This window comes from Aspergillus melleus (genome assembly GCF_016097325.1).
Source record: "Aspergillus melleus strain CBS 546.65 chromosome Unknown contig3, whole genome shotgun sequence".
Classification (NCBI taxonomy): domain Eukaryota; kingdom Fungi; phylum Ascomycota; class Eurotiomycetes; order Eurotiales; family Aspergillaceae; genus Aspergillus; species Aspergillus melleus.
The window spans coordinates 4,966,022-4,977,709 of record NW_025763372.1 but is presented as its reverse complement, the minus strand read 5'-3'; the positions used below and the strand labels follow the sequence as shown (position 1 = coordinate 4,977,709).

Below are 11,688 nucleotides of genomic sequence, written 5' to 3'. Positions count from 1 at the left end.
GTTGGGGCTGTATGAAATCAATATGACGGCTGCAAGAGCCACCCGGTGCTGTTCCGTAACGTAGGGCTACTTTTAAGGAAAACATGCTAAACTGCTCGCCGAGACTCTTAGGCGGGATCCATGGCGGCGGAGTTTCTCAGTGGCCCTGCCCACGGGGGAGAACGGGGAAGATAGGGTTCAATCCATGGCGCCACGGAGGATGCAGCCGCCTCGTGTTACAGTAGGGCAATTCTGGATTGTTCTCCGACAATCTCTTGGCAGCAAAGGTATTGTAAGGGCTAGGAAAGGAGTACAAGAATGATTCTTCGTCCAATGTGAAGAATGTCAAGGCCTGTTCCCTAGGTAGACCGGCATAAAAGTGCTTCATTCCTCCCATTGCTTTGAACACGCTATTCACAGCTCCGGTACCAACAGTAATTATAAAGAGGAGCCACACGCTGTGTTCAGATACGAAAGCCAGCGTTTACTAATATACGACATCTCAAATGTTCAGTCGACGCCTGGCACCTTCAGCATCGGCGTAGCCTACAACGCGGATCAATCAGTTACGTAATTGTAGACAGGCTCGCTCAGGTCTTGCAGAGTAACTCGGTCTTTTTTCCTTTTACAAACCCATTCCTAGCGTGTCGCTTATGTTCGTACTCGCTAATATTTCCATATAGGTCATCCATGTCCTAGATATTGTTGTAAGGGGATGGACCAGTGAGTGGCGGCACCTATGGAGCAAGACGAGTACCTGCACGGAGCACTCATAAGGATGCTTGAGCCCCGTTCCTACTCTATGGGTCCACTGTCTCCATTGGCGATAGAGGACTTGGAGGCCGAGCTTGGCCCTCGGCAGAGGCTTATCAACTCTACTATCTGCTCCTGAATTGTACGAGACAATATTGTTTCCATTTAGCCCTACCGGCTCTCGGGAGTGTACCAGTGTCTTGCGTACGATTACATTGTCAGCCTCACTCCCCCAGCCTACTGTTGCTTTCTTGGCATGAAATAGCCTGTTTGTCCTGTCGCCGCGACTTGGGTCCTTGAGTCCCACTTATGCACTGCACAGTGCGACAGCGATGCTTCGTATACAAACAACGGATCTTGACCCTGTCAGAACTCGTACCCAATCGTGTTGTCCAACGCAACGTTTCCTTGTCTCGCCAAATGTGTTGGTCTCTCTGACTCGTATTTGACTGTAGATCATAGCCTAATCCCATCCTAGCGCGGGCCCGCACCTGAGCAGAGCAATATCCGTGGCCTTCAGGATCCTGCGGACCACTGTATTTTTAACACTCGAGAGCGCTGGTCATATCCGCCGCAAGAGAACTGACGACTCGATCTTCTCTGGCATCCGGATCGTAGTCAATTCCTGGTCGTCCGTGAGGTTACATTTGCCCATTGTCACCGCCCCAAGTTGGCAGGAGATTCCATACAAGAATTGCCTCTATTGACCGGATTAAACAATTCATGACTTCCTTCTGAGCTAGTCGCCCGGAGGCTTTTTATGTGCTTGAGTCGAGTTATGGTACTATGTCTTCTCGTGTTTCTCGGTATGTGATTGGGACATTCGCCCGAGTGGAATGTAACCTGTATGCTGATCTGCACTGCAACGTGTATTGGTAGGATAAATAAATGAAAGCCATCAGCTAAGTTGTCGTTGTCTGTGCCTAACCGAATCATGTGTATATAGTATATACCCTGGCAGGAAGAGTCGTAACAGTGCCTATTGGCGGATTCGACTTCCATTGGAGGTATTAGGATCCACAGAGTATTAGTGTGTGGAGTGAGGACCGCTCTGTCCCTCCATTTCCTGCCAAGTCCTGAACACGAAGATCTACATGAGTGACCTGAGCCGCCTGATGTGTCTGGCGAGTGGTCTGTCCTCGCTCGTACACTACAGTCATCACTAGGACCCTCCATCCTCCGCAGTGACTCAGACTGCTCAACAGGGGTAGATCAAGCTATAAACCTTAAGAAGCTGGAATAGAGTTGTTGTGGCAGCTATTGTCCCGTTATTATGATTATTACACCTCTAGGCTTTTATACTAGTGTTCTCCTAGCACCTAATACTAGTTACTTACTTAATATTACATTAGCAACTTCCGTGCGAACGTTGGTTTACATCTACTCGCATGTACTGCGTACTGACTATCTACATGTTACTCTAGCAATATCCTATACTTCACCCAAGACTTCAGACAGTAGAGAATGATGCCTATTGTCATACTTATAAATCTCAGAATAAACCTGACGCCCCTATTGCCACAGCTAATAAACAGCGTGTCTAAACATTCGAACCTAATCCTTTTACTTGGCAATATCGGCATTCAGTATTACATGTTTTCAAAGAAATTCATTGGCCATATCATTTTACCCAGTAGTTGTTCACAATTAAAAGTTGGGGAATGCCTTGATAGGCTAGCGCAGTTCCCCATTCCAAGGGTCCCTTAACTCTTAAGATGACCAGTGTTCCTCTCATAAACTTCTAGGCTTTGTATTGTCTGTCGCCGGACAACCACAGCATTTTCCTAGGTACTAGGCTTTAGTGGAGCGTGGCAGGCAAGAGCGGACGGACTGCGACGGCAAGGGGTGATCATTAATCGGCGTGCAGTTTAGTTAACTAGTGAGGTTACTCGCTCAGGGCACTCGGTCTCCCACTCACCCCGTGCTCAGCGATCGCCTCAGAAACGGAAAGAGTAGGTCATCGACCGTCCTAGAAGATCAAGTACATATGCCTTGCCTGAGGATCCCTCTCTGGTCCCGAGAAAAAAATATAGTTGGCTGTTGTAATGCAATGATCGTGTTTTTTGGAAGTATCATCGACGCACGACTAGACTTTTTCCGTTCAGTCGTTTATCCCAATTCTTGTGTAAGAACAGGTTCGTGTGAACACCAGAGCAGAGAACTTTTCACGACAAATAATTGATCACAATGCCACTCGCAAACTCATCCAGTAGATGCAAAGATGACCAACTCCGCCAACCTGATTGCCCAGTCACCAAAACCAGCTGACTCATCTTATCAACCTGAGGCACCAACCTGCCCTCCGACCCAAACAGGCAAGTCCATTAATCTCCGGTCACCTGCAGTAGTTTCGCATCTCCAACTGTCACGCGGTACCTTACATCGTCCTCTTTCTCTCTTTGAACCACCACATACCTGCGACGACCTTTGACCAACCTGTGATCTACTCCGTACACCGGTCCATCCTTCAACCAACCCTCAATGCTCCTCCGCACCAGCAGCTCAGGCCTGCTATCTCGCCGCTTCCTTTCCCCGAGTCCGCTCGTTTCTCAGCTTCCGGTTCAGTTCAGAATGGCTTCGACATCGAATACTCCGATGGAGGATACGATTCGGGAGAAGGTATTTCTAAACTTATACTATACACATGCACCTACACTCTGTTCGCTCCTGCACTTCCCTGGATATGGCTATCTGTCTATCTCAATCCAATCCTCCGACTCCGACTCCGGTGTCCTACGCCCTGTCCTACCCTCCCAAGAATTATTATCATTGTCGTTATCATTGAACCAAGCAGAGAATAGTACGAAGCTAACATGGAATGAACCAAACAAAACAGCTCACGGCAGCCCTCTCCCCCTCCTCCCTCATCATCCGCAACGACTCGCACAAGCACGCGCACCACGAACCAATGCGCGGATCGACGTCCAAGGAGACGCATTTCCAGTATGTTTTTCTTGACATGATTCGACCTTCTCCCTCTGGAATCTTGGCCTGGACAGCACAATCTAGTCCAGCCCAGTTCTCTACCTCTCTCCCTTTCGCTCTCTTCGATCTCATACTGGTCCCGTCCAGTTCAATTCAGCCAGTCCATTTCGCAATCGCGATACCACAAACCACAATTTAAACCACATGCCCAAATCCACTCACAAAGCTCAACACTCCCCAACTGAACCTCCAATGCTATCAATATCCATCCGCCTCCCTCCCCTCTACCCATATTCCTAGATCCCTATACTAACAAACACCTCCACCTGGCAGCGTAACAATAACCTCCCCCCAATTCCAATCAAAAATGCAACCAGCACGCCACCGACTTGTCTATGGCCTGTTGAAAGAAGAAATGAGTCGCGAGGGCGGAATCCACGCGTTGCAGTTGAAAACGAGGACGCCGGAGGAAGAGGAGAGGCAGAATCAGCGGGAGAGGGAGGGACAATAGGTGTAGGAATAAACATTCTCTCGCTAGGATATGGTTTCTTTGGGTCAGGGATAGGTAACTTACCTAGGTTATAAAGAAGGGTCATACATATAAATAGGTATGATGGGTGTAAATATATTATTCTATATTATTTATATTAATCATGGTATGTTGTGCTGGCTTAGTTTTGAAGTATGCTTGTCGGTGATACCTACCTATTATTTGAGTAAACTGTGTTGATCTTAGGTATAGATGGATAGGCCTGGTTCAAGGGTATGACTTATCTATACCATCCCGGATAGGCTATGTGAGTTATACCACCTAGAGCTATATTCATTTACTATAGCTATGTCTATGTAGTCGGACAGCTCGAAAGCCAGAAACAGAAACCCGGATGCCTAGATACGCGGCAAAAAGGATATGTCATTAGATTAGAAGCCTTACCTTTACCTTTAATACCAATCCCGTACCTACATATTCTTCGAATCAAGTGTCAACAGCAGATATATGCAAGCATGCATCCAAACATATGATACGTCTACCTGACTACTTCCCCCGCTCCTCCGAACTGAACGGAAGATCTACATATGACATCGCCAGTGGACCTCCACTAACTACTTGGCTCATGCCCCTCTATCATTCCATCGATCTCAATTCAAATCCCATCATATCTAATCACTCCCATTTATCTATCATCTACAGCCTACCCATACAGCAAACTCTTACTTACTTCATCAAGGCAATCAGATTAATATTAAAGCGATTATTACATAAATCTAGCGCCAAAGAAGTAAACAAAGAGACTCTAATATATACATGTGTAGCAAGCATCAAGCGCACCTAGGATAGCCAAGGCAAGGTAGTCCAGACAGACCACAAGTCGCGTAGACCGGAGATGCAGAACTATACACGACCAATCAGTGAATCAAAGGAGAAAAGAAGAGAGGAACAAATTGCATAGCGTAGACGAGACAAAAAGCATTCGACTAGCTTTTTGGTTCAGACAACAAAACAGACGGTGGTATAACAAGCTTAGAAATACAAAGGAAACAATAGCGAACGGATATCGAGCGACTCGGCTTACCGTGGTCCAAAATAACACGACAGTAAAGCGTAGACCATAAGAGACGCGGGAATCGATAACAAAACATTCATTTCGACCTTGATCAAGAACAAGGCAAAGCAAAGACGAGCAGTGGGAATTGCAAATTATCGGAGATAACAGTCGTAGTCGAGCACCGAGTCGGCGCTTACGAGGACTTGTTGGCTTGGGTGACACCGACAGCCACACCGACAACGATTGCGATAATAAGAACTGCAGCGATTAGCGTTGCCGATAGAAATCTGAGAGAAAGGGTCTGACTTACTGACGATGAGCAGGGCGTACCACTTCCACTTCCGGGCGCGACGGGCACTGTCAATGGCATGGCTGATCTGGGTGTTGGCTTGTCCGACGTTGTCGGCAACTCCCTCGGCGTCGTGGTTGATCTGCTCGATGGCAGGCTCTTGCTGGTGTACAAGTTCCGCCACTTCCTGGTACAACCGACCCAGCTCCGTCATATCCTGCTCAATCTTGCGGATCGCGGCCGATCGCTCCAAAGCGGCCTTTCGGGCATCGTTGGCCTGTCCAGTCCGGCTGCCAGAAACCTATTCACTGTTAGCACCCAGTCTTGCTAGAGTCTAGTCAATACTCTAGTAAATCGTACCTGGAACATCTGCTCCTGACCCAACAGAACGTTATCCACACCGGCATCCAATTCCTCGGGGGTGGCATCCGGGTTGGCGATCTCGTATCGTCGGCGCACCTGCTCGCGCAACCGCTTCTGGAACTCGGACTGAGTCTTCTGGTACTGCTCGATTTCCCGACGCAGGTTCCGACTGGCGACGTCGATCTGGGTCTGCACGCGGCTGTCGCCAGAGCCGGGGGTGCCCTTGATCTTCTTCATCAGATCGCGGAGGTAGCGGAAGCCATTGTTGATCTCATCCTCGATGTAATCCAGGGTTTGGCGGGCGACCTGATCCTCCTTGACGTTGCTGGAGTCGAGCATGCCATTCTGGGCAGCGGCCAGCTGGCCCTCGCGCTTGGCCCGGATGTCGGCGATTCCCTCGTTGATCTCACGGCACTTGTTCAGCAGGGTGGTGGGGTCGGCGGGTTGTTGTTGGCCGTAGGAGCCCATCTCTGCAGCGGCCCATGAGTTAGTCTGTGTCAATGGTGTCGGTGTCAGTCGAGCGGGCGCACATACCGTAGGTTCCGTTGCCAGCCTCCGTCGCACCGGCCTGGTTGTAGGGGTTCTGGCCATAGCCTTGGTTGCCGTACGGATTGGGTTGCTGCTCCTGACCGTAGGGGTTGTAGGAGCCGTAGCCGCCGCCTTGGCCGCCTTCGAGGTTCTGATACTACCAAATGGTGGTCAGTCAGTGGATGCGAAGCTTGCGCGCCCGGTGGGTAAGGAGGGGAGCAGGAGGGGACAGCAGGGGCAGGAGAGGGGTATTGATCCAGTGAGCGGGTCAAATCTGGGGGAACGAACACTCATGATGATATTTGGATTCGAATATTCGAAATTTCAGAGGTATGGGGTTGTAGAGGTCTGCGAATCGCTGGAACGGCGAGAAGAACCAACGGGGGTCGGGTCTGGACTGAACTGGACCGACGGATCGATGACAGAATCGGGTCGTACGGGAAACGAGTCGGACCGGAATGATCAGAAAAGGCGCGAGAGACGGGGAGAGGAGAAGAATGGCCGCGACAAAGGCAGAAAGCGAGAAAAGGCAAGGGTTCACGGGGAGGTTGAAGGGAAAGTAAGAAAGCGAGAACAAGTGGATGAAAAAGAGATGAGCGTCGGGTGAGACACGCGGCTGAGCAGAAGGCAAAGGAGTGAGTGGCTTGGCGGCAAGTCGTGACGATGGGAACTGCTTCTCGCTGCGCCCGACAATCCAGGTAAAAAGAGTGTAGTAGTTGGAATTGTGTACAAAATCAAAATGGGAAACAATTCAATCAATATTTTTTAGGACGGAATTTTGTTTTCCTCGTTCAGGGGCGAATCTCACGAAAATTATGATTGTCGGGGCGATGCACAGACCGATCGTCGAGTCCCCTTTTCGCGCTGGTGAAACGGCCGAAACTACGGGCGGTCCAGGCAATAGTTTGACCGATGTCTGGATTGATTGAGTTGAATTGAATTGATTGAGTTGTGGTGAATGAAGAGTGAAGATATACTCCGTACTCCGGAGTATACCAAGTTCCAGTCTCGTTGCCTGATTCAGGCAGTGCCATTCTTCCCTTGACCTTCTCTACGGAGTCTTGACAAGACCACCGCTAAGCCTTCGCGATGGAGTCGGATCATATCTCGCTATAGGCCAATAGACGGACGAGTCTGCACGTCATGTCTGCAGCTCGCTATGAGATGAGTATCAGAGCAATTCTACTAGAATACACAAGAACCGAGTATCTGATAGATCTTCCAACATCCACCGTACACCGTTCTCTGTCTGCCCCCACCGACCATGTCACCATGTAAGACCTAACGGCTGTCGACTTCCTTCGCCCTTCCAAACATTCCTGCGACCATTCCACGAGATCCCCGTGTACTCTCAGCTCACCGTTCTTCCGTCAACCTACCGGGGAGCTCCACCGAGACCCTGAACACCGTTAGACGGACTACCAATTCTCGACCCAATTCTCTAGAGCTAGACACTTAGACAGGGTATATAATTAGAACGGATGCCCTCCGACTCAGGCGCTGCACTGCCACCATCCTGCTTTGTCAGCCGCGGCTGTCTTCTCCGAGGCCTGAGGCAGACATTCAGACTGATCCTTGTTCGATGAATATGGATCATTCCAGCGGAGATGGCAGATGGCAGATTTCATCAAACAGATTAACCTTCACAGAATGGTTTCAGCTTGATTCACCTGTGCAGATGCCAATTAGCCTGAAATGAACGGCAGCGCCCGGTGGAGTCTTCCAATCTCGGGCTCCACCGCTGCACAGTGACCAATTTACCCTCATCTCGAATTAAAGCCCAATTCCCATAGAATGATATTCTCATACCTTGTACTGCATCTTCTATCGTCCTTATTGTCCCTATTAACCCTAGCATCCATATACAAACAATCAAGATGAGAGTCTTAACCGGAAAAAGATATATACATACAGCAAAGCACTTGTCCCCTTTCGGTCCGACTTCTCGCCGCTTTTGGGCTCCCGGAGATGTCCAACAAATACATCCGCACAAGCATGATAAACTCGCTAGTTTACCCTGTTTTAGACTAGTTGTCAGATAGGTATCTGACAGATTGAGTTAGAGTGATAGACATCCCAGTCGCATAATATAGTCAAGGTCGCTGGATGCTGCCGTAGGTAACCTGAATGTCCCTTCGAATCATTATCCTACCCGGAAAGTTGCATACCATCTATCACTTCGAACTCTCCCACAGTGGTTTCAACACATATTCACACACCGACTTCCTGAAGGTAGAATCGCCCCAGTCAGGCTTTGCGGATGTGGTGGCAAATGTGCATTCAATGCACCGGGTTACCAGCTCCAGGTGAAATGGAAGCATATTGTCATCGTTGAACTCGAGCCATTGCCTGGCGATCTCATAGCGGGATCCATAGCTGCCGTCCGTTTTCAACCCTCTCTCAGCGATATAACTGTCCATGGATTTGACAAGCCATATCTCAAGCAGCATTATTCCTAGCTCAAGGAGGGATTCCTTCGCAGTACATGAAGGTATCGAACGGCTCTGCGTAGGAAATGTGCTCACGATAAACGGCTGAGGAAGGTTTGAGACCATCGCAGAATCTGACGGGAATATTATAGAGGAGCTGGTCAGTGGAGATTGTAACCATGGCGTGGAGTGAAGTTGCATGATGGATGATGTAATATTGAATGAAAGGACCATTCGTTGTCGTATTGGCCATTCACACGTGGTGGATCTTGAGTCTCGCATTCGGAACAAGAAATCTCTCAGTGTAAGGGTGCCACCAGACGTTTGATCATTGACATTTATGTGTAAGTTCTGATCTCCCGAGCCACTGTAATAGCAGAGTTTGGCACATCGTGATAAGTAGAGATCAAGGGACTGTCTGCTCTCGTATGCTCGATGTAGGGATTGACAGAGATCTTCAATTTGTTGCGGCGGAGGTCTGGGGGTTCCCGGGGGACTGGGAAGATTTATTTGCACCAGTGGTTTATTCGCTCGGCTTAGTTGAAGACTATTTTTTCCTGTTAGCCTTCGTCGAGTTGACCCCGAGAATGATGTTTCACCTGTGTTCAGAATAATCCAGGTCTTCTTCTAAAACCTTCACTTCATACCTTCTGTGCAGCAAGGATGGGTGTGAGGGGACTGGACGAGGTGAAAATGTCACTATAAAACTGACGGTTACCCTCTTGAGTGACCTTGCGTGTTTCCTATCCATTTCTGATGATCTCGGTTGCAGAAACAGTCTCGCCTCATGCTCTGAGTGACACCCTGTTACGCAACCCCATGAAATAGCGGAATATAAACGCTGGGCATGATTCTGGATTATGTTCAAAGCTGCCGTGAAATTCCTGGTATCTCTGGACACGGACTGAACTGTAACATTTTGCCTTGCTATGCTGCGGTCCCTTAGTCGGCTTAGTCTTTGGGTGGATTCATCCAAGTCATGGATTCGCCGTTGTAGATCTTCTTTTCGGGCGCTGAATCTGATTCTCTTGGTGAATTCAAATTTGCTATTTCGTTTCGGTTGACTGCGGAGAATCTTTGGGAGGTCAATCCTGTCATGCTGAGACGCTTCGTGTCAGTCTGGTGTCAGATACTCGAAGCAGAGATGGGTACCTCAACTGTGGATACAAGACCGCCGATATTGGCAACAATAGTGCCGAGAATATACTCGCATCGAGTGACGGCATTGAGGTACAATGCAAAGCCCTCGCCAAGATGCTCTTTGAGAGCGTCTGCAATACCTGGATCCTGAAACAGATCGAACCCAGTTTCGTCTATCAGGGCGGTGATTTCCTCCTCCTCCAGGTGGGTTGGCTTAAGCGCCAAGCAGAGATCGGTGTGGAAAAAGAACCTTTGCTCTTCTAGCGATTGGATTAGCTGGTTCAGGAGCAGCTCTTTCTTGGTCATGAATTTAATCCTCTGGCTAGTGACTTTGTAACATTCAAGGGCCGAGATGATGAGCGGAATTGCACCCAGCACGACGCCAACAACCTCGAAGCCTGACATGCTGGACCACCGTCTGGATGAAACACGAAGAACGACGTGCTATGCAAGCGCAGGCCTTCGCTTGATAAAGGCGGGGTAGTCAGTGAGGTGCGTGCAGGGATCGGTTGGATTGCTTGCTTTTTTTTCCCATTAAACCCAACTCCAAGCCGCGTCTCTGCGATCTTTCCCATAACACCCCGTGTGTGAGCAAGTGAGATAGAAATTGTCCCTGCTGTCATCCAAGGAATAATGGATGACAAACGACCAAAATTGGAAACTCTGGCATCCATAGCCACAAAGGTCAGAAATGGCTTTGTCCGGGCGGGACATTCGGTCGCTGGAGGCAATTTGGAAGACAATTCGAGGCTTGTCAATCAAACCCAACGGTTTGAACTTTGGGCGAAAAACCTGGGTCTTTACCATCTAGGGCATAGCTCGCTCGACTATCGTTTTCGAGATGCCCCCTCGCTTTTTGGATACACTTTTGGTCTGTTGCGTAACCTGGATGGGCTTCTGATACAGCGTGAGTTGTTTGCTGTCGATTCGAATGTTTGGCTTCTCTCAGAATGCTAACAGAATTCCAGTCATAAATACACTGAACTCTGGACATGAAACTTGTGTAGATGCGACAATTGGTCCCGTTGAACCCAACGACCAGTTGAGCGACGACTCTGAAGAAGATGACTTCGAATCTTCGGATGATGAATCTGTTACTGATTTATTATTAACCGGTGTGACTGCGACTATCGATAAACTGTATCGTCTCTCCTTCAAGGTTCGCAACCCTACTGTGAGGCTGGGACTGTCCAAAGCGCTCAAGTATCATGAATTTGACCCGGAAACCGGCGTGGATATTATAGACCAGTTCAAGGAATATGATCAACGTCATCTTGAACAGCTTTTCGCCTCCTACCGCTCGATCTCCCCGGAGGTCTTCGAACAGGATTTCTTGGCGCGACGCCTGGCCAAAGCCAACACCAGACGGCGACAACAGTTTAGGTATTGGAAGGATAGGAGAGCTCGGTTCGAGGCTGTGTCGAGACCGGAACTTATTGAAAACATAGCGAGCGACCCTATGCTGCAAAGAGCAGGATATAGCCCGATGGCACCTTCACGTCCTTCAACCGCAACCTATCTCGATACGTCTAAAGTCAAGCTAGACGATGATTCCTCAATTATATCAAGTTCAACCACGGTGAATATACAGGATGATATGCAGAATGAGGAGGCCAAGGACTTTTTTTTCATTCCACCACCCCCAAAGCATCTATGGGACGGAGATGAGGTCGAATGCCCATATTGCTTCACTCTTTGTCCGCGCAAAATCCTTCGTCAAGGGTCCTGGGAGTAA

General features: G+C 48.9%; 3 protein-coding genes across 3 annotated transcripts; 1 reads left to right on the top strand and 2 right to left on the bottom strand.

Annotated features, from left to right (window-relative positions):
* Nucleotides 1-5,397: 5,397 nt before the first annotated feature.
* Nucleotides 5,398-6,678, bottom strand: SSO2 (syntaxin; the record flags this gene model as incomplete). The annotated part of the gene is made up of 5 exons (XM_046088474.1): nt 5,398-5,462; nt 5,515-5,794; nt 5,854-6,326; nt 6,391-6,541; nt 6,673-6,678. 5 exons carry the CDS (start codon nt 6,676-6,678, stop codon nt 5,398-5,400), a joined length of 975 nt encoding a protein of 324 aa, XP_045944444.1.
* Nucleotides 6,679-9,938: 3,260 nt separating this feature from the next.
* LDX57_006755 (uncharacterized protein) lies at nt 9,939-10,358 on the bottom strand (the record flags this gene model as incomplete). Its single annotated transcript, XM_046088473.1, has 1 exon — nt 9,939-10,358. The coding sequence occupies one exon, from the start codon at nt 10,356-10,358 to the stop codon at nt 9,939-9,941; it is 420 nt and encodes a 139-aa protein (XP_045944443.1).
* A 228-nt stretch (nt 10,359-10,586) lies between these two features.
* SKS1_2 (Serine/threonine protein kinase) lies at nt 10,587-11,688 on the top strand (the record flags this gene model as incomplete). The annotated part of the gene is made up of 2 exons (XM_046088472.1): nt 10,587-10,860; nt 10,922-11,688. The coding sequence occupies 2 exons, from the start codon at nt 10,587-10,589 to the stop codon at nt 11,686-11,688; spliced, it is 1,041 nt and encodes a 346-aa protein (XP_045944442.1).